We start from the raw sequence: 26,903 nt of genomic DNA on the forward strand, positions 1-26,903 counted from the left end.
TATTTGATTGCTTAGTTTGGTAGCACACAAATTGAAAATTGAAAAGTCTACTTCTAATGTTTAAATGCTACATAAGTATTTCAGGGCAGATTTGTATTTTGCTCACTCAACTTCATAAAATTACAAAACAGAGAGGGAGAGGAAGGAATAGAAACCAGCATAGCAAACATTTGAAAAGTAAGTATATAAAAGCCCTGTTAAAGGCCCCAGCCCTGCACAAGATAATTTTGCTGTTGATTTAAATGGAAGCAAGAATTTGCCCTTTAGCAGAATGAGCGCTTACGAGATACAGGACTGTCATTATGTAAAATGGTACTGTGTACTTGCTGTTTTTTTTTTTTATATCATGGAAAAGACCCAAGAAACAAAGACCCCCAGGCTAGCATTTAATGTCTAAAATAAGTTTTGTAAACCTCTTATTTTTATTGGCAGCCTGCAGTCTGTTGCAGATGACAAAAAAAAAGGGGGGGAGGGGGTCTGCAGGGAGGTAAAACATGAGTTTTTCATGTCTGGGGATTTGGCAGAGAATGAACACAGGATTGTCAATTAAGCATCTGATGTACAATAGGTGATTTCACAAAGCACCTTCGCAATTTGGCTGCCTTGTTTGGAAGAGGCATAGGGATTAATGGGCCCACAGTGGATTACTTAACATCACCCTATAGAAACCTGCCTCTGTAGGTCAAATCTGAAGTTAATTCTCAGTAAGAGTTGCTGTTTCTTTTGTGTGGTTCTGAGAGTACAGCAGGGGATGTCTACTTCAACTCAATACCTACTTCAGTTTGTTAGTATTGCTGTGAAATATGTTTGCTGCTCTGAAATACATTGAAGAACTCAATGAATAAAAATTTGACTCTCAGTAAGAGACTTATTAAATTCAATTCATCTGCAAAAAGTCTCTGGCAGCAGAATTACCACACTGAATACAGCTGTAAAAACTGTGTTATGTTTAGGCAGTCAGAAATAGTATTACCATTACTATTTTGATTATAATTCCTTACAAAGTGTTATCCTTTTTTTCTTTTTTAATAATCCATTTTTATTGGGGTGCTTCAGGTTATGTACCTATTCTTTAAAAGTTCATGGTAACATCATTCTATGACTGCATGCCTGACTCAAGGCTTGTTGATTTAAATGGAAAAGGCCCAAGCTGAGTTCAGTGTCTGCTGAACAAATTCTGCAGGGAATCAATGGCTAAACACATACAAAATTTAGAGGGATTAATTTGGGTGTTTTGTCTTCATCTTGAGTAGTAAAGTCCCATGTGAGGTCCAGGCAGTCGCAAGCTGTGTATAAACCATAAAAGAACACTGCAACAAAACCTACATTAAAGAACACTGCAACAAAACCTACATGCTTAGGCTGAACACTTAATTGAGCAATGAAATGCCCATCTACCATGAAGATTGTTCTGTGAGTTAGGTATCTGACTCTTATTTATTGATGAACTCTTCTACAGACCTGAATAATATCATTGTATTTTGCTTTTCTCACGTATTTTTTTGTCTCATTCCATGCAAAATATGTCTTGAGTAGTTGAAATGTTTAAAATACTGGGCTTTTCTAAGATTTTTTTTATGTTTGATTGGAAGAAAAAAACTGTATTCATTCACCTATTTTATTTAAATTTTACAAGATGGATTTCATGCCTGCTCTGATTTTTCAAAGATCCATGGGTACTTTACCATATGTAGATGATTGAGGGCCCAGTTCTAAAGATTAAGTCTTCATAGCTATGATTCTAGGGTGGGCCATGAAACAGTATGTGCTATTTAATCCTGGTGTGCAGTTGCCTGCAGGATCATGCACTCATATATGAATATTTAGTTCAGCTATGTTTGATGCAAGTGTTACACTTCTAATCATGTTTTGTAACTGACAACCAGTAAGCTTTACAAAAAGATTATTTTCTCTCTTGTAAGCATTGGCAGAAGGTTAACAGAAAACATATTCAGAGACAAAATAATTTAAAACCAAAACAACAAAAAAACTGCTACTGATTTTATATTTTCAGGTAGTTCCTTCCTTGGCATAATTAGACCTGAGAAGAGATCTCATATACTATGGATAACCTTGTATGCAGCCTTGTAGTTCTTCTTTCTTGCTCATCACAATCAAACATGAAAGGCAGCTTTATTGCTGTGGTGCAAATATAAAAATTTCAGAATTAGAGCTGTATACCTTAAAAGCACATTCTTTGAGGATTGTGCTGAAACAACAAAAATTATCAATTGTTCAGTCTTAGAAACTTGCTTGCCAGCTTCCTTAAAAAAGAAAAAGACAACCCCAGTTGTGAAGTTTTCAGTCTGTCTCCACTCAGACTTGCCAGTTTGGGTATGGGTAAGTGATATGGGATCATCACCTGAAAGATGTCACAGCAGTACAAAGCATGTTGCATACACATAAAAGTGACTGTGCACTTTGTGGTACTATTTGACACACAGCATTTAAATGCTCCAGTATTCTCTAAATGTAAAATACAGAAGCTTCTTAGGAAGTGAGTTATGAATGGTAAAAAAAATAATACAGTGTAACAGCCCCACATAATGAATATATATGGTACATAGTGATATATTGCTGTTTCCATTGCCGCTATTTGCAAGAGTAAGGATGACTCATATGAAGGCTCATGGGATCAAGGCCAGGGCTGCTGTTCCAAAGCAGAACTGCCAAGTATTTACCAGGAATGCCTGCAACCTGCATTTTTGTATTTATTTTTTTACCACTGTGCAAGAAACAACAAACTAAAAGCATCCCTTTCTGTTTGGCATATTTTGAATGGCAAATGATGAAGCTACATACATATGTTCAAAAAAAGGAACATACTTATTTAAACATAGAGCTGTGTAAAGCATCACAGATCCACTGGAAAACAATAAAAAATAAACAACAGAACAATCTATTTGTTGTCTTCTAAATTTCTCATTATCCTATGTTTAAATAAAATAAATCATTACGTCTTAAAGAATTGTGTGGGCTGCTTTTAAAGCATTACAGCTAGCATATTGTCATTACAAAGCAGGAGTATAGCATGCCCTAAATGTGTATACAACCCGAGCATTAGGGATGGCCCCTCTTGCCACTAGCTGTGATCATTTCCTTGTTCCTCCAAGTTGCCATCAAAGGTTGCAGAACAGATCACAAAGATGCATTTTTTGTACCTTGCAGTGGATTGCACCTTAAAAGAAACCTCAGTCATTCAACTTCTGGAGAATTCTGGAGACCGAAAAATAATTTGGACACTGACAGCTATGATTTTTCATCTGGATTTTTTAATCTAGATTTTTTTAAATAAACTTTGAAGTTGATAGAATAGGAAAAAGCTTTGTTTGAACTTCAAAGAAAACCACAAAATCTAACAGGAGCAATGTGACACTGCAGAACCTCCCAGAGTTGTTTCATTGCTTCCATTGTTCTCTTCTCTTGAAGCACTTCAAAATCATACATATTCTTACACTTTCTGTGAGTATACCCTGTGTTTCTCACACCCATAGTCACTGCCAAGTCTTTAGGATGGAACCTCATTTTCTTCCTTTTGTCAGTAGGGAGGTAAGAGTATTGTGCTCATAGATTAAATTGTAAACAATGTTGCCTCAAGTAACTGGGAAAAAAAAAGTCTAAATTCCTGTCTGGGTTTCAGATTTGGATAACCTATTTTATTTCAAAAGTTTCAAGCAAACAAAGGATCTGAACAAATGTTTTCTTTCTAATTATGCTAGATAGAAGTATCCTAAAAGTCTGACAAAGCATCATGTGTTAGTGGAGCAAATAGAGCAACCTGAAACTGTGCAAACAGTGAATGCTGCAGTGTTAACTTTTAACAGAAAATGTCAGTGTAGAGCACAGGCAGAGTAGATCAGCTTTATTTTTGATCAGGAGCCAAAAGCATCAGGAAAATAACGTTAATTTAGTATCCTTTTTTTTTTCTTTATAGAGAATATAAGATAAGCATTGGAGACAGTTGCTATTTAAGCAGAATTATTATTAAATTATTTTGGTGTGGTTAAAACAAAGCTAAGACTAAATGAAATAAAATCGTGTGCTCTCCTCCCGTCTTTACTCTGAATATTTCACAAATTATTTTCTATCATCTGTTGTCTAATATTCTAGTCCATTTTCCTCTCTACAAGAAAAATAACCTTTAAATATAGTCCAGTGTTTGCGCACAGGGCTGCTTTTAATGCTATAATTCAATTCAGCAGTTTACTATCATTAAAGAGCTAGAAAGTGAATCTCTTCTCAATTGCATACATGAATAGGTCACAAAGATTTAATTTTCATTCTGGCATAAAATTTCAAATAGAGAGACTTATTTCCCCTTTATCTTTTAGTTAGGCTGTTCCAATTTGTACTGCAAAGGAAAGAGTCCAAAGGTGAATAACAACTATTTTGACAGAACTATTGTTACAGAGATTTGTGTATATATAGGGGGTATGGGATTGTGTATGGGATTGGGAGCAGGGACAGTTATGAATATGTGAATGATGTTTCTATTACTTTTATGTTTTTTGTTGTTGGTTGTTTTTATCTATTTATTTATTTATTTTTGTAAATGCTGGTTAATAGATTCCTTTTTGTTTGGTTTTTTTTTTTTTCCTCCAATATAATTTTTAATACAATTGCTGTGGAGAGAAACTCAGAAATATCTGGAGGGAAAGAGAAAAGAATAAGCACCCCCAAAATAACCTCTGTAACTTTCAAAAATGATTAGGGAAAATTGCTTGCTGGAAGTTTACAACTATTTCTATAAGTGAACATACATGTAAGAGGAGATTTTATGAAAGAGGCCAGTAGGAACTGCACGCCCAAGTTGTAGGCATGTTCTCTCTTCTTGCACTTCTGTTCCTTAGGTGATGTGGGCATCCTGTGTCAGTAGCTGCAGCCGTTCCCTCATCTCCCCCATGTCTCTGCTGCTCCCTTTAAAACTCCATAGGAAAATGTGCATCCATTAAATTTATTTGTAACGTTTTTGACACTTTGACCTGTAATGACATTTACGGGGCTTGGCAGCTTATCTCTGAGAGCCATAGCTCAGCACCCAGTACGCTCAGTCAGAGCTTCTCATCAGCTTGCTTGGTTTTACAGCATTGCCATCGAGATCAGGCAGGAACAAGTTCAGAGGGGGAAGGAGCTGGGGGAGAAACAAACACTGCATGAAACAAGGATCTCTGGGGTCTGAAGAAACTCAGCGTTCCAGTTTCCAAATACAAATCTATTTCTCACATTTAGTCCCCTTAGCTAGAACAAAGCTTGGTAATTCAGGGCAAGGTCACTTCAGGCTCTGAGCTTCCTAAGCAATGAAGACTGTGTTTTGTTTATTCAGAATATTAGTTGTATATGAAGGAATTCAAAATAGCATTAATAAAAGGGGATAGTAGTACTTTGTTTTTAGCATTAGTTTTTTGTTTTACATTTAAACAGCACCTAGTTCTGATTTGTGACAAGACTGCTACAAGGGATAGGAAAAAAAAAAGCATAGAATGTCTGTTAATTTCATGATTTTTTAACTCAGAAACATTTGCTATACTCCTCCAATTGTAAATGATTGTGTTGTTGTTGTTGTTTTTAAATACACTCTATCATATTTACATATAGAGCTCATAAATTAGTTTAATTTTGATCAACTATCTCTCAGTTGGTCATCTACAGGTTACAGCTAATAATCATTATTTACATTTTAGCCTATATTCTGCACTGTTTAAGCAAAGTAATATATGAATAAGTGTCCCTGGAGAAAATTTTTACTGCTTGACTCTGCCTTTAATTACAACGAATTTATTTTAACTTCACAGTTATTCACTAGTGACATTTTATTTGCAGTATAGTGTCTTATGCAGTGTGGAAGGGAAGAAAGGATTTTCTAGCAGCTTATAATTCAGCGTTTGGCTTTTCCAAACTCATTATCTGAATAATGATTTTTTTTTTTTTTTTGCTGTATATTTGCTTAGTTTTGTATAGTTGGAAGTTTAAGGACAGTCGTGTGTTGTAGCAGTGGCATAGTTCAGATAGATAACTAGTGTTGGGTAGCTGTCTGCATACTTACGACATTGATACCCTGTGACTGTCAGTGTTCATGGTTAGCCCTGAAGTGATCAGGCAGTTGGACTCGATCTTTGTAGGTCCCTTCCTTTCCCTTCCCTTCAAATTTATCCTGTTTTCCTCCATGCTCAGAGATTCCGTTTTCTTTTCTTTCAGAACTTTCTTGAAATCCTGTAAGCCTTGTCCCATCCTCATGCTGTAGGCTGGGCAAGAGGCAGTGCAGCTCAGGGGGTCTTCCAAAGTAGCAGCATGATTCTGGCAAACCAGTGGCTCCTACAAATCAGCATTGTTCACACCACAGTGAGGTTTCACTTCACTACCCAACAGTCAATTTTAACGAACTTTGTAGGACATCGGCATTATCCAAGATTTGTCTCTGATTTTTTGAAGCTAGGTGGTTAGTTTGGAAGCTGCTGTGGAAGTGGCAGATAGCAGCAGATAGCAGCAGTCAGCCAGGTCAAAGATGGAAGGATGATTTAAATGAAAAACTGTTGGAAACAAGACAGAGTATTGGGAAATGCTATTAACATGACTACAGGACAGACACCTGATGAAGCTCTGCTTTTCAGAAATGTTAAAAAGCTACTTGTTCACTCCCTGTTCTTCCCTGTTTCCGAGCACAACCCTACACAGTTGGTCAGACCAGAGTTTTGTGGAGATCAGCTACTTTACTTGCTGTACTTCTCAGTGGCACTGATGCTTCTAGAGAAACATATTCTGAGCATATTCACATTCTACAAGTACAATTTGTTTGCCTAGAAATACAAAGAAGCCATAACAACATTCAAATATGATATTTTTGACTAGCTGAAATCTGACTGACACCTTGCTTGTGGGGTTAGAGGCAAGATGCTTCATGTGGCAAAGCATTTGGATGCTACAATGGGGAATGCGCACCAGCTGTCTTGAGCTTAGGTAGGAATTCAGAAACTTGTTTAGCAGCTGAATTGCCCAAAATGTAATGCTTCATGGGGGCCTCATTTTTCTGTTATCTTTTGAAAGCCATGCCTTGTAAAAGCGTCCTTCAAATCTGAGGTAACTAGAAAAGCAAATCAGTAAAGTCTCTGACTAAATATATCTTAATTTTCAGAACTATAATAATGTCAACAAGTGTAAGTCTTAAGAAAATAGTGTGGGTTTCCCCTACATTGAAAAACAGTATGGGATTTTGTATGAGGGAATCTTTTCTGGATTTCTGTTTCAGTACCAGTCTCTGAGTCACTTACCACATACTGACTCTGCTATCTGATTTCTTTCTGTGTCAATCCCTTTCTTTCTCACCAAGGAACTAACCGCATTCTGGAGTCCAGAGCTTGCTGAGAATTCAGGAGCTGTGACAGTATCACTCTGTAGTGCAGTGGTAGGCCAGGTAAGGACACCTGTATTCGTAAGTCAGTTTCCTAAACACAAGTGTATGCATATCCAGTAATAAGTAACTTTTCAGTGGCCATGTCAAATAAATGCTGTCAGAAAATTGAAATAAATGAGGGTGTTATTTATTATACTTTAAAGAAAAACAAGTCTTTTGGTCACATATGGAGATCTAAAGTAGATATTAGAAGGCAAGTGAGACATGATAGCACAGATCTTTATGCCAAGATTTTAATATGTTAAAAATAAGCAAATAGTATATCATTATTACATCGTTAGGTTTAATGAGTAAGTAACACATCAGCCTGCAATTGGAGCTGACTGGCTGTTTTGAAATTGAGTCACTGCTTATCAAAGAGAAAAAGTTATACACTTCAGGCTTTATGAGAACTGACACAGGTTAAACAATTATTCCTTCCCTTCCTCTCTTACCATTGCATCCAGTATCAGATGTTGACTTCATGTTTTTCTCTAGTAAATTCCTCACCCCTTTTAATATCAGAGCTCTGGTAGAAAATGGTGATCTATACAATTATGTTTTACAGAGCTTAAAGGTACTCAGTGATTCGTGATCATTTTTCAGTGACTCCATGAGCTGCTGGCTGTGCCATGCAGATAGCCTAGCAGATTTCAACTGTTCAGCACCTTTTTTCCCTGCTCTGCCACAGCTCATCACTTCCTCAGTTTTTGCACTGAAGTTGTCAGTAGAGTTGTATTGCAAACTGCATTTCTTATACTGGTTGAAAGCAGTTCTTCCTCCTTCATCACTGGTCTTGGTGCTTTATTGTTCTGTCCCCATAGAGTGGTGCTAGATGTGAGGGGCAGTGAGGAGGGAGACCCATACTTCTTCAGCTGGCCTTGTCAGCACAGTCAGCAAATGCCAATATCATGCTGAAATAAGGACTATTTGTATTGTTTATTGTTCATGTAACTCTTCTATCTAATGTGTTCCGATCAGACTGCAGTATAGTTGACTGGTACGTGCACAGAATTAACTTCTATCCCTGCACAAGCTATCAGAATACTGGCTGTACAGAACTTCATTTAAAGGGAAAAAAAAAAAAAAAAAGTAAATAAAAGGAAAAAGAAAGCAAGCAAAACTCAGAAAAGTTGTGCAAAGCACATGCAGACAGCCCTGGCCCAGACTGCTGCAGGCTGCAAGGAGAGCAGGTTCGGGGAAGTGCACCCTTGGGCAATGGTCCTGCTCCCCTCCACACTGCTGGCCCAGTCCTGACCATTAGAAAAGTGTGACTCCCAGTCTCCTAGTTTCAGCGTGCCCTCCTACTGTCTCTCCTCTAGTTAGTCCCTAATGCCATCGCTGCATACACAGGATACGTGTTTATAAAGGGCCTAACAGTGAGGAGGCACTGCCACCCCACATGTGTCACTGTCACAGATGGCAGCTATGGGTGGGCACTGCCCTCAGACCAGTTTGGCCTTGCCTTCTTAAATACAGTGAGGCTGTGTTTCTTTTTTCCCTTACAGATGAATGAACTGAAACATGCAGTGATGTGAAGTGGCAAAGGCCACGGAATAAACATCACTCCTGGGAATAAAAGTCAAGACAAAGTATGTGAAAACTTGTTCTGCAGTTTGTTTTTTACCAGCTTGTGCCCACAGTAATGCAACTCTCATAAGCAGCTTTTTTATTTGCTAGATACTGTCAGGAATGCTTTTTCTTGAGACAGATGCACAAGAAAGTAACATAGCAACCCAGTAGTTTAGAAAGTGTGCTGCTGTGCCCTAAAGCTTGTGCTGTTTTCAGAATCTCTGAAAGAAAGTAGAAAATATTGTTTTATTTGAGTGTTTGGGTTGTTGTTGGTTTTGTTGGTTTGTTTTTCATAAAGGAATTAGGATTTGCTGGGTAGGATTGTGTGGGTTAAGTCAGACATACAAATTGTGTAGTAAAAAGCAGGGTTTCTTCTGGACAGTGAGTTATCCCTTAAATAAAAATACCTAATAGTATAAGAGAAATAGTGAGCACTATAAAAATATTGGGGAAGAACATCTTACCTTCTGTGTATAGTATGCATTAGTTGAATACTGAAATACCTCTAAACCATTTAGCAGAGTCAGACTGGCTTTTCTAAGTGGTCTCAACTTGCATCAGGATGAAAAGAACACAGACATGTTTGGTGAGAGTGTTATTAGCACCCAGAAATATCTTTGTTTGTGCACTAATTTCAACAGATTTGGCCCCATTGCAAGATAAAAGGAAATAGGCTTTGATGTAGAAACAGAGGCAGCTGAAAAGAATGAGCTTTTTCCTGATATTTAGGAGCTTACACTTCTTCTGAAGGTAATAAATAATAAGTATAAACAAGTCTCTATTCTAGACACCTGGTTCTCTAGGCATTTTTGAGTAACCCACAGAGAAGACATTTGCATTTTCAGCCAACATACCTCTGTCAGTACAAGTCAGCATACTGAGTTGATGATAACACCTCTGCTTCTTTATCTTCTTAGAATGGTTATGAGGGTCCCAGAACTGAACTTGCAGAAGGAATGGAAGTCAGTGTAGTTTAATGTCTGTCCACATTGCCCACATCAACCCTGGTCTTAATGGGTCACAAGGACAGCTGCCTGTAATGACATCCTTGACTCCTTGACTGGATTGTATCTTGTAATAAAGGTGAAATAAAAACTCAGTGAACCCAACACATTTGTAATAACATTTTAACAAGCTTGTGAAGCACTTTCATAGTCATTTCATCTTTTGCAGCTTGTTTTTACTGTGAGACAAGGTGTTGACAGGTGTTTGGATGCAAGTTCTGAAAGCCTGTTGCTGTAGGATCACATAAGATACTGGTGAGAGAGGGCAGGGTGTCTCAGGGCAGTGCAGGCTGGGAGAATGGCCAGGCAATAGGGCTAATTTGTGGGTGAGTTCATGCAGTGCAGTTTGTGGATAAGCCTCAGGGCTGAGCCAGGTTTCTCTCACTGTGACCCCAGGTGCTAGGGCTGTATCTCAGGCCAACTTAAACCCATTTGCTGCATGCCCGCTGAATAGCACACTACAAAATTCCTCCTGTTGTTTGCTGACCTGTTTTTCTGTTATTGTTGATAAGTTATATAATCTCTTTGCTAATTCTTAACTTCTGGTCTTTCACTATATTTAAAGTAAAACTCTTTATAGTAAAAAGTATTTTATAATTATAAATTATAAAACTTTTTGTAATTTATAGTAAAACTATATATAAAGTACTAAAAAAGGTACTTTACTGTCCTGTATTAGCCTGAAATCTCCACGCTCTTCTTGTTTTTAATGTAACCTTCTAAGAGACTCATGTAGAGTTTTAGGCTTGTGTGTCTGATTAAGTAGTGCAGCCTCAAAAATATGATGTCTTTGGGAGATTTGTCATAACAACTCCATTAAATTACCTTATCTGTTTTTAAAAGTCAGTATCAGTGGCACAGTTAGCAGAGACATATTCTCAGCTGACATAAGTAACTTTGTCAGAGCCACAGTTTACATCAAGCAATGATCTGCTCCTTAAAAGCAGGTGCTTAAAATCCCAGGTATTTTCCAATGCAAAAAACTGCAGTAGGATAACTGTCATACATTTTGTGGGAAGATGCATTTTGTGAAATAATTGTGATGGGGAAAACTAAGCCACACTAATTTCAGCTTTGACTGGCAATGTCATGAAAAAGAAAAAGAAAATGAAAGGAGAAAAGGGAGAAACTACAAATTCTACAGTCTTCTATTTGTGGAGAATATTAATAAGAAACTTGCAAACTAATTATAGTTGACACACTGTGTTATACATTATACTTGGTAGCAGGTAATAGGAAATAATGTTTTCTTCTTGCAGAGAATAAAGACCCAATGCTTAAACTATAATATCTTCAGTGAAAATGGAAACCAAGCAATTATTTTTAATTGCAACCTTTCACTAATTAAAAGCTGAATTGGGAGAACAAGTATTTCGTTTTGGTTTCCTTTTCAAAGAAAGATAGGGTGAAATACAAAACTTGTAAAAATGGAAATCAGGGATTGGTAATTCAGAAAAATAAAGGATCCTTTGATATTTCTGTTTTTTGTTTTTTTACACAAGAGAAGCATTTCCAGGGGCAATGCTATTTTTTTTACTTCTTACTTTCTGTGTATAAGCCGAATTCCCAAGTTTGAAAAAAAGAAATGTGAGAAACAATTAAAAACAGAGTATTGCCTCTACTGGTTTCTTTTATATGAATCTGGTATCTTAGGGTTCATTTGAGAACTGTGGAAATACTTGCTGGAGCTGACGTTTTTTTTCTCTGTCAATACAAGTCCACACAAAGGCCATTATTAAGCTTGCAAAATTATTCATCTAGAGACCTCCATTTCAGTGGGAGGCTAATTTCTGATTCCCATCTTCTTCTGATAAACTCAGTCTCCCCCTTTCCTGATGTGCATTCCCTGTCTCCGTACCTTCTCAGATCCTTTTTGTCTATCTTCAGCATTTGTGTCCCGAGAGTACCATCTCCCTGGTTCTACATCCATATGTGTTCTAAACCTTTTCTTTTGGTTTCCATTCTGTTTGGACCTTCAAGAATGCTGTATTTTCATTTAGCCCCCTCTTCCACATTGCTGTTCTGCTCAACTCACAAGTCCTGTGTCTGGTCCCAGTAGCTCAGTTTCCCTGGATTTATTTTCCCAGCACCAGCTATTGCCTCAACCCAGTAGTTCCCATTTGCTGATCCTCTAACTAGTGCCAGCCTTCCCTGATGCATCTTTGGTTATACTTCTATCTCCTGCCACCTTAATGTTCAGTCACCTCCAGCCCTTTCTTATTTCTAGTTATTATTTCTAGAATCTACTCTTTATTTTACCATTTCACTCTTTCTGGCTGTACTTTCAGAGGGGCTTGCAGCGCACCTAACTCCCAAATAGTTGCTCTTCTCTCACTCCTCCTTTTCAGGTCTCCGTCACCTTTTCTTCCCAGCACCAGAATGATTCCCAGCCTCACCAGGATCACTTGTTATCTATTGCTAGCCTACCAGATCCCATGCCTCTGCTGAACTTTCTGTCTCTCATGAAACTGTGGAACTTGCTTCATTTTAATTAGTTCTCTTCTCTGCACAAGCAAGTGGGTACTCGTGGGAGGGGAACTGAGAATGCCAGGGAAGCAAAGCAAACCCTCTACTATTACATGGGGAATATGACCTTGCCATGGGTCATCAGGTAGGAGAAATCATTACCAGAATATTATAATTTGGTTTGAGTAGCCCTGCTCAGTACTGCGATAATAAGCGTGCCATGTATGGTACACGTACCATTCAGTTGATGGCAGAATTTAGCCCTTTTTGTGTAGCAAAACTACTTTTTAACGCTTGCTGCAGGCAGGTATAATAAGTTCACAGATTTCTGAAGTCAGGCATTACCACTGTGATTGCAGAATCTGATCTATTGTGCAACAGACTGCAAACTTTTACATACTCATTCTTTTATTTCACTTAAACCCCACTGTTGAACAAGTTATCCATTAATGTATCTGCACTATCAATATGGCTATTTTCAGATGACTGTTTCCTGGGTTGGATCCCAGAGAAGCTGAACCTAACGGTCATGATGACATGACTGTGTCCTAATGGGAACACTGCTGGCAAAACATTCCAATTAGGAGGGGATGTATTGAGCTGAAATAAATGATTTAAGTGGTGATCAGCCTGGTGTGAAATTATAAACTCTATTGTTAGTATCAAAATGTCTAATTACATCTTGGATCCAGAATAGCACTTACAGTTTATAAACTGTGGGACTGAACTGAAAATGCTTTTTGCAAGACCTTCAAGGACAAATGAAGAGCATGCAATTTTTAGTTTGCATTTTTATTTAATTAGTGTATTATTTCAGCACAAACTATTATATAGTATTTTGTTTCTGTTTCTTTCATATTTTCTTTAACTGTCCTAAGTAGAAGACATGTACTGTAAACTTCTGAAAGATTTAATTATTTCGATTCACCTCAGTAGCATTTTGACAGTGGAAAAAAAAAAAAACACCCAAAACACTAAAAACAGAACAACAGTTTAATGGAAAAGAGAAAAAATAGTCAGCCAAGCTATTCAGGGAAAACTGAGAAACAGGAACAGGACTTATATAAGAGTGTGCAAGTCATTTGGGCAATGTTCTTTTCTTTACTCCTTTCTAACACCAAATACTGAGATCTCTTAATTTAATTTGTACTTCCCTGTGGAGCAATCCACACATTTTAAGACTTTTTCTTCCTTTTGTGCTACAGCCTTCATGTTGAGCAAGCAAATGTTAAAAGCAAAGTTGAATCTGATCTCTCAATTGGTGGGTTTTTAAATTAAAGCTCTTCAGAAGTTTCATGCCATCAGGAGAACTAAATAACAATTGTCTGGTACCGCTTGCTGACTGATCAAGTCTTGAAAAAGAGCTGACAACTTTTCCACCCTTGCTTGAGTGCCCGATCAGAGGGAAAAAAAAAAAAACAACAACCAACACAACAACAACAACAAACATTTAGTATCACTGTATCACTGAATGTCTTGGATTGGAAGGGACCTGATAAACCATCTTTGTCCAGCTCCCCCCTGCCGTGAGCAGGGTTGCCACTCACTAAATCAGGTAGATCAGGTAGCATGCATAATAGTCAGCAAAGGCTGAGTGTCTGACTTTAAGGTCTAGTTCTGTGTTAATCATTTCTAAAGATGGTTCCAAAAGCTGAAATCATCCCTTAATAAATTACAATTTATTCTTTGTCAAAGATCACAAGGTGATGATATCTTTCTAGAATTGTGTATTACCCAGAAGTTGTATTATTTCTTGAAACTTGTTATCCATGCAGAATTATAGAATGATTTAGTTTGGAAGAAGCCTTTGAAGGTTATCTTGTCCAACTGAACAAACAATGAGGGCAGTTTACATAGGGACTAAGTATTTGAAATATCTTCAAGGATGGGCCCCAAAAGCCTCTCTAAGCAATCTGTGTGAGCATTTGACCACTTCGAGGTGACAAGGAATCACTTTGGCCGTGAGGTCATGTGGTCAACTTTTGTCCATCAGGATCCCCAGGGCCTGTTTTACAAGCTTCAGGATGAACAGCTCTTTTATCAAATGCAGGGTTTCTTTAAAGAAAATCTCTATGTTGAGGTGTCAGATGCTGTGCTTTTATGGTGATTTCTTTCATTCACTTTTGATTTCAGTGCTACTTGTTTGACCCTGAGCCTCAGAAGCATTTTAGATGTAAAAAATTCATTTGTACCTAAGCCATCTCTGATGGTACCTGTGGAGAACTCTGCAAAATGAAACAAACCAGACTTCTATTTAGTTTGAAAAGTATCCAGCAGCTAAAGTCAAGCACAGAGACATACCGCAGTGCATGTTTCTTAAAGGGAATCTACAGCTTTCAAGATCTGGACAAACCCAACAGGAATTACCTGTCTTTTCAGACATGCCATTTCAAACTAACACTGAACAGCAGGAAAGCAGTTCTTCATGAAATGTCTCTAGGTGCTAGTTTTAGAAGCATGAATTGGTAATGTTTATTCAGTAAGCTTTCATTTTGACCATGCATAAATGAACTGTGTAAAGAGCAGCGTACCTCTGTTACACTAAACTTAGATATCTTCGAATTATTGCTTTTGTTGTTGTTGGTATTCATGCATATATTGTTTTGAGCAAAAGCTTGACATCAAACTTACCTGTACTACTCTGAACAAAAAATTAGTATCTTGAGCTCCCAGCTTACTTGTTGGTGCAAGCCTGCTTTACTGGCACATAGTGTCTGCACTGTGTTGCATGAATGATGAGGCAGTGGCACAGGCTGCTCAGGGAGGTGGTGAGGTCACCATCCATGGATGTGTTCAAGAACCATGTACATGTGGCACTGAGAGACATGGTTAGTGGGCATGGTGTGATGGGATGGTGGTTGGACTAGATGATCTCAGTGGTCTTTTCCAACCTTACAGATTCTATGATTCTATTATTTCTATTATGTTAGTTTTGAGAACAAACATATTTTACAGAAGCAAGAAATTACTAAGATATTGAAATGTAAAGAATAATTAAATCCTTATTAGTTAACAAATCCTGAATAAAAGTTACTTCTAAACTGTAAGTATGTGGAATACAAAGTGCCCTGGCAGAAACAATTGTTAAAAAAAAAAAAAAAGTTAATGGAGCTGTCATTTCAATATTCAGTAGTATTATCTAGAATATACAATTTTCCCAAGTGTAATTCCCATATCCTGCATGAACAGCTACAATAAAGCGAAATGCGTACTGACACCAACTTGCTTTCCTGTCAGCATGTAACTGTAAAATGTATACGCTAATAGAAATAGCGGAGCAGTTGGGGAAATAGATCTGCTCCTGACATCAGTTATGCGAGCAATGTATGGCATAGTCCTCCTGGCACCTCCTTGGCTATTTGCACAATTGTTTTCTTGGCCATCTCACAGAACTGCATTTTCTGTATGCAGAAAAGATGAATCAAAGCCTCTCTGGCTGAGAGAGACTGATGCACCGAGGTCCAACAAGTGTTGCTAGGATTTGCTTTCCAAAATCCTGGAGAAAAATGAAAGAATGGACCAGGTCAGCAGGAAATAGGTGTTTTTCTCCTTTCCCATTCATAGCTCACTTTTGCTTGTTACATGACCCTATTCACAAAGAGGATTGAAAATGCTTAACACAAATGAAATAAAATTGGGCAAATCATACCAAAATACAGATACAGAGTCCAGTATACTACAACAGTATGTTACAGGCTGATCTGTAGCCTGATTTTAGTCTAGGATTTGCTAAAACACACCCGTATCTGTGCACACACACAAAGCCAGTAATAAATTCAAGTAATGCTTTGATTACAGAAACAGCTCTTTAACTAATAAAAGTACTTAGTACCTAATGAAGGAAATTAAAGACTAATTTTCATGGAATGTTTTATAAATTTTTGAATGTATGAAATCAGACTCAGCCCTAAATCAGTGTTGTGAGACTTCAAAATGCTATTGCTAATCACACGTAGAAACACCAGAAGAGACTTTATTTGCCTTCCACATTTGTACTTTGCACAGAACATTTTTTTGCACATCACAGAGCATGGAAGAGTGCCCGTGTAAGTGAGTGCTAGTTTGTGCATGTTTTATGTAGCTAAAGAGAAAGTGCTTCTTGCAGAGACTGTAGTCCTGAATCTGTTCATTACTGCAGACATGAAGTAATGCTGTGTGAATCAAGCCTATGTCTTTTCTTCCAAGAAAACTGTCTGAGATAAAAATCTCAATTAATTCATGAATACTTCCATAGGCTGTAAAATTTTCATATCTTCCCTAACTATTTTGAAAAGCATACTTACGTCGTCAACCTTGGCTCATATTTTTAGTGGAAAAAGTTTGTTACCCTTGATAGTAGGGAAAACTTCAAAGGCTGTGATAAATTAAATGAATAATTTGTCCAGAGGAAGTCTGCATAAATTGCGTTATCTAAATGCGTCAAACAAAATGTTAAGATCTCTGCCTCTCTTTCTCCAGGAATAATTGGATTTGCACACTTCTCTAAGTTGCTAGTCTTTTCAACAAAATACAAGGGCATGTATTTTTCACTGCCTGAATGCCTGTTGTGATAAGTGGCTACAGAAGAGTGTCCAGAGCTACATGGGAGGATTCAGGCAGGCTGGCTCTCCATTTTGTAACTGTTAGCCCACCTGATGTGAAGATAATGAACAAGCCGTATAAGACCAGTTCAGTTCTGCATCCCTAATTCAGATATGCTGGACTGAGTAAGATGAAAGTGTCTAAGATTCTTTGTAAATTGTTCAAAGGTGAGTTAAAAGGCTTCATTAGTCACATGCAATTTCCTCTGGAGGAACATTGTTTCAGAACTTGGCATTTTGAAGGAAGAAGAGACAACAGAAAAATGACTCTTTAAAATCGTCATGATTTTTCTTAACTTTCTAAGGTTTTAAAGAAGAGTTGAGTTACAAATACAGCTTGTTCTTCTAGAAGAGGGGCTGTGCAATTAGATGTTTTATTCTCTGTTATTCATAAATATTCGTTCTTAATTGAGCATTTATGGATTTCTGGGATTTATAGGAAATGTATAGCTTTACATTTCTATGCATTAAATGCTCTTGTTTCTGATGCTAAATTTATGTTAGTGATTTTCTATATTTAATGTTCTAACCAAGACCAAAGACAAAGCATGTTTTCCTTAATTTATTGGTAAATGTTCAAAATCTCTAGCTATTAGCACATGTGGATATATTATAAGTTTGTGAATTACTTCATGAAGGAAACATGTGGCTCTTTCCTGAGGGTTTGAGTTTTCAGCTGATAATCTGAAATGTGAAGAAAACAAAGGAAAATTGCAGCTTAGAATCTGCAGAGTAAAATAACATGTTACAAATGGGAACAGTGATAGAAGAGTCTGTGTTTACACAGTATGAGTGTGAATTGATACAGGTGCTCACATTTTGGCTTCTATTCATACTCTTTTACAAAAAGCATCCTTTGATTTCATATGATGTGACCTAGCTTCTTGACAAACTACAGCAGAATTTTTATTTTTAGTGCTATGTTTTAGATGTCTTAAGTGACCAAAGCTGTGTGATACTACTAGGAAATTATTGTCACAATCCACTGACTCTTACTGAGAGAAAGTTTTACACTGTATATACTTTTGAGCTGTATGTAAACTGAAGAAAAAAGTAGAAAATAATATTTGGAGTGTAATGACACGACCTCAAGTATCGACAAAGTAGAACTGGCTTCAGTTATGTTAATGGTTTGGCATACAGCAAGTGATGTATTATCATAAGAACATACTAAAAATAAACTATGAAAGTTTATGGTCCACAATCTTGCAATCATATCTTCTTGAGTAAAATACACTGCTTTGACGTATTCTCTTGCAATTGTTCATGCTAGAATAAACAATTCATTTGTTCATACTAATTGATCAGTTCATATTAGTCAAATGAAACACATCTGTTACTATCTGCAGTGTTGAATAAGAGAATTGTGCGAATCTGCACCTCTTCATAAGACATTTGCTTTTGGCTTGCCTTTTTTTTTTTTTTTTTTTTAACCATTAAGCATGTGTTGCCAGGGGCTGTTCAATAAAAGTCTGTATTTGAGTTATTGACCCCTCAAATTATAATTGCATTAACATTGAATTGGTTATTGCATTTTAATTTGAGTGAATGTGCAGTCCAGTAAAGACTGAAAAATAATATCTTAGGATGGGAAGAAGCAAAATTACAAGGGCTGCTCCAAAAGTAATACCTTCTGTTTTGTTATGTTGGTCCATGGAGTCAGAGGCAGATATTGGTCATATAGCAGTAGAAGGTGAACCTTCCCACCAGTATCCCATTATGTGTTTTTGCTATGTGACAGATGGCAACAAGGGTCAAAACGACAAAATGGTGTCTGACATGGGAGCAAAGGTGTGGAATTGTATTCCTCTGTGAAGAAAAAATGGCATCTGTTGGCACTTGCTGAATGTTTCTGGAGACCAGACAGTGAATGTGAGCATGGTGAGGCGGTGTGTGATGCATTTCAGCAGTGGTGACAGTGACAGTGGGTGCCTCCACTGGTGCAGATTGTTACAAATATGGCATGCAGGCGCTTATTCATTGCTGGTGAAAATGCATTGCTAATGGTGGTGACTAATTTGAAAAAATGGTGTTTTGTAGCTGACAATTTGCTCTCTCAAATAGTGTTATTGTGTTCTTTGTATCTGATGTGGTTTCCATGGAAATAAACAAGAGGCATTACTTTCAGAGTGACCTACATAGGTCGTAGGGAATTTTAGTATACTAAGTAGGAAATAGAACAAATGAGGAAACACAAAGAGATTTACACCTTTGTTTAGATCCAGCTCTAACTGTGGGTGGTGACATGAAGAGCATGTGGCAGAATGAGCATTAAGCTGGAAGGATGCCAACACTTTTATTGCAAATAACATATTGCAGCTGGGACGTATTCTATGGAAGGTAAAGACTAAACCACCAATGATCTCAGTTGCACAAAACTAGAGTGCAGCAGAGTGGAAGAATTAGCCCATGGTATAATTCTTGGCAAAATCCTGGATCATTTTTAAGCAGAAGAGTACTGTAAAACATAATGGTGTATGGTGCTTTGCTTAGTATGATTCACCCTATGTCACTTTCAGTCTTCAGTCAGAAGGAGAGGTCTTTCTGGTTGATGAGTTGGTTGACAGATGCCTGATTTATCATGCTGTTGGACAGTGGATTAGATTTTGATTCTTCAAAAGAGATGCTGTACTTTGGCTTCATTTAGGCTTAACGGTGGTTCCAGTATGGCTCCTAAGGAGAAGCTGGAACAACAGCTGGGAATATGTTTTGTGCACAGATATACTGGTTTGTTCACTAGAGGCACTGCACAGATAGTCTCATTTCTTGAATAAATGCCTTCTGGTAATCTATTCAGAATGCTTCACCAGTAGCAGACAAAGTTGGGTGTGCCTACAGGCATCCCATCCTTTCCAGCCATGCCAAGAGGCAGAGTTCCAGCCTTAATCATCGAGAAGCATAAAAGCAAGTGGCTTCAGCTCCCTCAAATGGCAGTTTTGTCAGACCAGCAGAAAGAGCTGAACAGGGTTTAGGACAGCTCCATGGGTCTACTACCTAAAACAAACCAAATCGCTGTGTTAACCTTGTCTACTACTTGCCATCTGTCTTTTCTAACCTGCTAGTTTGATGTTAATTCTGAATTGCTTTTTATACATGCTTGGTTAGATAAGGTGGAATTTTTCAACCACAAAATGCAGTAATATTTATTGACTGATTAAAAACAGGCTTCTTTTTTTTTTTTTTTTTCCATAATGTAACCTCTCAAATAAAATACAGGCTTTCAAAAACTGTTTAGGCAGACATCTGTAGAAGCTGGGACTTTAATAATACTGCATAAATTGTGGTTCTTCAGATGAGTTTTTACTTTCTTTTCCTATAAATGTCTGTCATTAATTATGTGCAAAACTCAGAGCTTCGGTTTTTGCAGTGAATACTCCCCATATCTTGCTAGCTCAAGATTAGATTAGACATCTCATGAGCAGGAACTTGGTTTCAAGTTTATCCCATGTTTTAGGAGTCTGGAAGCAGATGCAGTCTGGATGCTGCAGGAAAGTTGTGCAATGGTTCAAGTTCTCCTTAACCCCTTTCACCACACAAGATCAGCCAATAGGGAAAAGAGTGAGCTAAAGAACTACTTAGCCCTCCTCAGTAAGTCTTTAATGACGTTCTTTAAATTCAGCTTGCCTGGTATTTGCTGTGCTCTTTTAACATTTCAACTTCCAGTTTGAATACTACATTCAAGAAAAAATATCTGTGTAATTGGGCCTCAAATCTATCTTTTGCACACCTTGAATAGCTCACATATCAGCCCAAGACTCATGTAGTTTTCATATTCATTCAAATGTTTACATTTCTTTTCTTGATTATTATTAGAGTTCGTTGATTACTGATTCATTAGACAGAGGGCTGAACTAACCTCCCAAGATCCCAGCCAAGCCAATGTTTGTATATCTCAGAATATTTTGATTGAAATAGGAATCTATTAAAAAAGTGTTACTTGTCCTAATGTCAGTTTTGTCACTGTATAACTTGGGACAAAATAAGTTTGAATGCCCTGAGAAAACAACTCTTCCACTCCCCTTCCCATTTTATTTTTTTATATGTCAAATTCACATATCTAATCAGTGTCAGTTCTCTTGGCCTGTGCCCCTTATAATCATGCTCCTTATTGCATTTAGAACAGTTCTCAAGCATATATATTGCTTCTTTCCAAAATCTACTTCATCACATCAAAGAAAAATTTTTGCTGTAGCACACTACTGTGCTATATATGGCTCTCATCCTGTCTTTTTCTCCACAGACCACAACTATGAAATTTCTTTTATGCTCTGTGGAACAGAAGAGCACTGAAGAAAGACTAAGGAGTGTTGCAGCATAGCAACTCATGAAGCAAATTAGTGTGGCAATCACCTCTTGCTGAAACTAAGGCCAGAACTGTGGCTGCAAATGGCAGACATCTATGGCATATTGAGGGCATGGCTTTGCAGAGAAGTGATAGAACAAGTGGAGGTTTTCCCTGGAGTGTTATCTTATTGATTATTAAGAATTTGATGTGGTGAAGAATCAGAAATACTTGGATTTCATTTACTTTCCCAAAGTCCCATTTTAAATAAAAGTTAATGAAGTAATAAGCAGCATTCCTGTGGTATATGGAAACAGACCTAATTTAGTTAACATTATTTAAGCCATAGTGGCTTCAAATGCAGCTCTTTTTATTGCACTTTTAATAAAAATAGTCCTGGACAATTAATTAACAGTGCAGTATCTCAGGGGTCTTTCTTGTGATATACTGTAATCACTTGAGGTAAAAAGCATAGTCCCCAGGAGTGTATCAACATCATAGCTGCTATTTCTTTTCACTTGGAAATGTAGAGTACAGTTGTCAAACACTGCACATTTGAGACTTGAGGTCAATCATTGCTATTAACTGCAAATGTTACCATTCCCTAGCTGAAGAAATACAGAGTCAGGCATGTATATCCTACGGAAGAGCAGTCATCTGTTTCAGGACAAGTACAGAGAATGAAAATTAGCTTAAGTTTTTCCACGTGCGCCTGGCATGTCCATTTAAATAAAGAACACCAAAGGAAACATTAAACTCTGATATACCCAAAACCTGGCTCAAAATCATTCTTAATATTCTGGCAGTTCTTCTGGAATTGATTGGCAACTTTTTTAATAGATTAGATGCAAGTCCTGGAGGCAACAGGGCTGGTTCATAGGGTATGTCACCACAGCAAGGTGGAGACGTAACTGGAGCACATGCAAGGATAAATTCATTGAGTTAGGAGAAAAACAGTTACAGTGAAAATGTGGTTACATGGACTTTGTTTGTAATGGGGTATGGATTCACAATCTATAGGGAGTCTATGTATCCTGAAGACTGATCTGCCATGTCAACACCACTTGGTTCCCCTGCTAATTTGACTAAAATGGGATTTGATTCCACTTCTGCTTTGTGGTGTTTTATTCTAATCTCTCTCTTTTACTGCTATGTAACTGTGTGGCTTTTGGTCACAGCAACCAAGTATGAAAATATATGGTCTCTGTTTCAGTTTGAGCATTTGTAAAGGAATGATAGGAAGGTGGCTGTGGTTCTTGTAAAAACCTATACCTAGTTTCCACTGTAGAGAGCTCTGGTGAGTTCAGAAGACCTCTGAAGTTGTTTTTTTCTTTAAACTAGGAGTTAACCTCAAAACAATCATAAAACTACAGAATCACAGAATGGCTTAGATTGGAAGGGACCTTAAAGACCATCCCCTTCAGCAATCTGCAATGGGCAGGGCTGCCGTCCACCAAATCAGTCTGCTCAAGGCCCCATCCAACATACCTTACTCAAGTCAGAAGTTGCAAACTGTTGCCAAAGTTTTTTACCAAAAGGCTTTGATCATGACATTTTTGATGTAAATAACGAACAGCACTGTTGTTGCAAAGGACTGTTCCAGTACTTGAGTCATAGCATACGCTGCAGTCTCAGAGGAACGATTCTAAAAGCACTTCATGAGCAAACGAAATTAATAAAGGTGAAGAAATCCCTTAAGTGGAGAATGCTAATGAGTACTTATACTTAATAATAGCAGGAAAATCTCATTGTAGCTGATAGCTTTAGCTTTCTGTTGTGACCCTTTGAATAGACATTTTCTGTGGAGCAGAAAAATGCCACTGAGAAGTTCTCAGGGATGTTGTTGCTCTCTCTGCTGTCACGTAAGGCAGGATTACACAACTCAGCATTTTTATTCTTTAGAGACTTACATTAATTTATTTTGACAGCATTTTCAACCCACGTAGTAGTTTAGGACTAGCTGTTTGTGCTACCTTCCTATTTTAGACAAGCAGTGCTTTGCGTGAGACTGTTAATTTGGCAAAGGGCATGGGTTCACATTTGGTTTTCATAGACTGATAGATTTAAAGGCCAGAAGAGACCATTATGATCATCTAGTTTGACCTCTCACTTCAATCAGGGCATGAACCTCACGCAATCATTACTGCAAAAAGACCAGTACTTCAGTGTGGGCAGCAGCTAAAGGAAGACATCCAGTCATGAGTTGCCTTTCTTTATTTTTTTTGCATGAATTTTTCCAACTTCAGATTCCATTCCCTGGATCATATCATTTTGTAGGCATGCAGAATCAAAATGAAACATCATCCTCAAATGTCCTTTTCAATTACATCTGTGAATCCATCTACTTGGATTTATCCCCAGATTATAGGAATATTTATGTATTGTCACACCATGCTAAATGGACAGTAAGCATTTTCTTCACTTTGTATTGTAAAAAACAGCTGCAAAGCACACATGGAATTTCAAGATCTTGAGCTAGGTCTGCATTAATAAGTCAGGAAGCATTCAGCCTGGCCTGGCTTTTTTTGAGCAGCTTGTGTCCACTGAGTTAATGTGCTGGAAGTCTGTTTGTAGAGTAAATGTATAACTCTTGAGCTTATTCAAAAGCATCCCCCAAATTTCCAAGATTTTAGCAAAGAAAATTGGCAAGTGACAAAAGAGATAAGGACACGCAGGTGGAATTTTCTCAAAAATTATGATCTAGCTAGGAAATGTCCAAAAACATAGTTGTAACTTAGTTAACTTCTGAGAATAGCCATAGAAGATTAGTTGGGACGAAGAAAGATAATTTCAAGGAGCTTATTCTGGAACTCATTTTCACATTAGCTCATGATAATGTGGGAATATACTTTCTTTACTATGCTGTGTAGTAGTTAGGGTGGTGCTATTGTCTGTCCATGCATGGAATAGGGACAAGAACTAGAGGAAGAAAAATCCAAGTGAATTTATTGTTAGAGTTGACTGAATTTTAACAACTTTCACGACAGTCCAGTTTTAACTAATGCTATTTTGTACTTACCCTAATGAAACTGGGAAGACTGACATTTATTTCAGAAATCAGCTACCAGGTTATTACTGTTTAGTAAAGCATTAATATAAATTGATGTTCTTCAACAAAAGTTCAACAAAATTCTGATAATTATTTACCTATAAAGACCCCAATCTCTTGCCTACCAAACTACAATGAAACAAAGTTCAAAACTTTCCGGTTTGAGAATGACACTGTTTAAGATATCAGGAGCACTTTTTTCTAAGTTACATTTGTGTATAATAGTTCTCTTCTAACTTTACAATTGACAAACGTGAAGGACATCAGGAGACTCATCTGAAGCCATAATAATATATTGCCTCATGTTTATATTCACTGAGTAGATAATGGAATCATAGAATCACTCAGCTTGGAAAAGACCCTAAAGATCATTGAGTCCAACCACAAAATCTGGAATCTTTATGCAGCAGACTTAAAATAAAATCTACAGGTAAATAGATTTCTGTTTCAGTGAAAAATGCTGTACTAATGGCCTTTGTACAAGAAACTTTCAAGCTTTTAAAATCACAATAGTATTCCCTAACAGCTTTGAGAACATTTTTTTCATTGTAGTATATATTTCTCCCAACGTTTAGCATTTATTATGTCCAACAATACATTTGAAATTAAATGCTGCCAGGAATATACAGTTTTCATCTTACTTCTTTTGTATCAGGTATTCAATGAATATATAGGCAATAAGAGAACACATAATTATGATTTCAAGAGTACTTGCACATTTGGATCTCTTTTACAAACTGTTTTAAAGACAAAGGTTATCTGATGCTGTAACTGTATATGGTTTTTAGACTTTGCATATGAGTCTCAGCTCTGCAAAGGGCCATCTAGCAGCATGGCAAACATGACTTTGCAATTAAATGATCATTCACATTACAGCTTATGGAAATATGTAAGATACAGTTCAACCTGTTCTGTAAAGAATTGCTGTTCTTGTTACACTTTGTTTTTAATGAGCTATAAAATAAATGCAACGTAGAAAGTATTTTTACAGCCAGAGCTTGTGATATGTGATATGCAAGGTTGTGCTGGGAAGAAAATGCTGAAGTTAAAAACACCGATCATGGTTCTCTGAGGACTTACATACATACAGGCATCTAAATCCTGTACTCTCTTTAATGGGACAGGACTGGCTCCGGTGTTTACAGCATCAGCCCTGGTAAATGCCAAAGTGTGTGTGGTTCAGCAGTGAAATACTGCCAGCTTCATTCAGTTGTAGCCAAATACAAGGAGTAAGAAGACTGCGTGGCTGCATAGAGGGAGAGCAAAGAAAAGAGTGTTTTGAAACAGTGTGAAATAGTCAGGAACAGTGCCAGAAAAAAAACGCACTCATTTGAAATACGTGCACAGAGACACTGGGGATATAGGACGATCATAGAATAAAATCAAAGAATGGTTTGGGTTTGAACGGACCTTTAAGATCACCTAGTTCCAACCCCCTGCTATAGACAGGGACACCATCCATTAGACTATTGCTCACAGGCCCATCTGGCCTTGAATGCTTCCAGGGCATCCACAACCTCTCTGGGCAACCTGTTCCAGTGTCTCACCACCCTGACAGTAGAGATTTTTTTTCCTAATATCTAGTCTAAATCTGCCCTCTTCCTGTTTAATGCCATTTCCTCTTGTCCTGTCACTGCATGCCCTTATAAAGACCCCCCCAGCTTTCCTGTAGGCCCTCTTCAGGTACTGAAAGACCCCCCGGAGCCTTCTCTTCTCCAGGCTGAAAAGCCCCAGCTCTCCCAGCCTGTCTTTGTAGGGGAGATGGTCCAAGCCTCTGATTGTCTTTGTGACCCTTCTCTGGACCTGCTCCAGCAGCTCCTTGTCCATCTTCTTCTGGGAGTCCCAGAACTGAACACAGTATTCCAGGTGGGGTCTCACAAGAGCAGAGTAGAGGGGCAGAATCATCTTTCTCCACCTGCTGGTTACACTTCTCTTGATGCAACCTAGTATGCAGTTGGCCTTCTGGGCTGCAAGCACACCTTGCCAGATGATCTTGAATCTTTCATCAGCTGACACCCAAAATTCCTTCTCAGGACTGCTGTCAAGCCATTCTCTGCCCAGAATGTATTTGTGCTTAGGACTGCCCCAACCCAGGAGGGGAGAACTTTGCATTTGGACTTGCTGAACTCCATGAGGTTGGCGTGGGCCCTCCTCTCAAGCCTGTCCAGGTCCCTCTGGATGGCATCCCTTCCCTCTAGGAAGGGCCTGGTTCTGATATTCTTGTTTAGCACAGTCTAGATTGCTTTAATGGGGACTTCTTGGAGGACATTGTACAATTAGAAGGCAGAGATTGTAAGGGAATGTATAGTTGTAAAGGACTCACATTTAAATAGGTGAATAGCTATGAGGAGAAGCTTCTCACATCAACTATCCTCAGTATTTTCAATACAAAATGTTTGCATTTGAAGTTACTAAAACATATGAGTGTTTATAGTCAGGACTGTTTTTAGCGCTTTTTTTTTTTTTCTTTTTTTTTTCCAGTCTGTGTTCTGTCTGTCTGGAAACTTTGCATTTTACGCTTCCAGAAGATGGACTTACATGTAAACCAACAGCTATCACAGGA

At 37.8% G+C, this 26,903-nt stretch overlaps 1 protein-coding gene across 2 annotated transcripts in view; it reads left to right on the forward strand.

Annotated features, from left to right (window-relative positions):
* Nucleotides 1–26,903, forward strand: part of MID1 (midline 1) — a 136,261-nt gene that overhangs the window by 64,671 nt on the left and 44,687 nt on the right. Inside the window, exon 3 of one of the 2 annotated variants that reach the window (XM_090125825.1) lies at nt 7,325–7,408. The exons of the other annotated variant lie outside the window; for it this stretch is intronic. Within the exon in view, the coding sequence (XP_089981951.1) occupies nt 7,325–7,408 (84 nt within the window). The remainder of the gene's footprint in view (nt 1–7,324; nt 7,409–26,903) is intronic. 2 annotated transcript variants of the gene reach the window in all.

Source organism: Phasianus colchicus, chromosome 1 (genome assembly GCF_987193195.1).
Source record: "Phasianus colchicus chromosome 1, bPhaCol1.hap1.1, whole genome shotgun sequence".
Lineage (NCBI taxonomy): Eukaryota > Metazoa > Chordata > Aves > Galliformes > Phasianidae > Phasianus > Phasianus colchicus.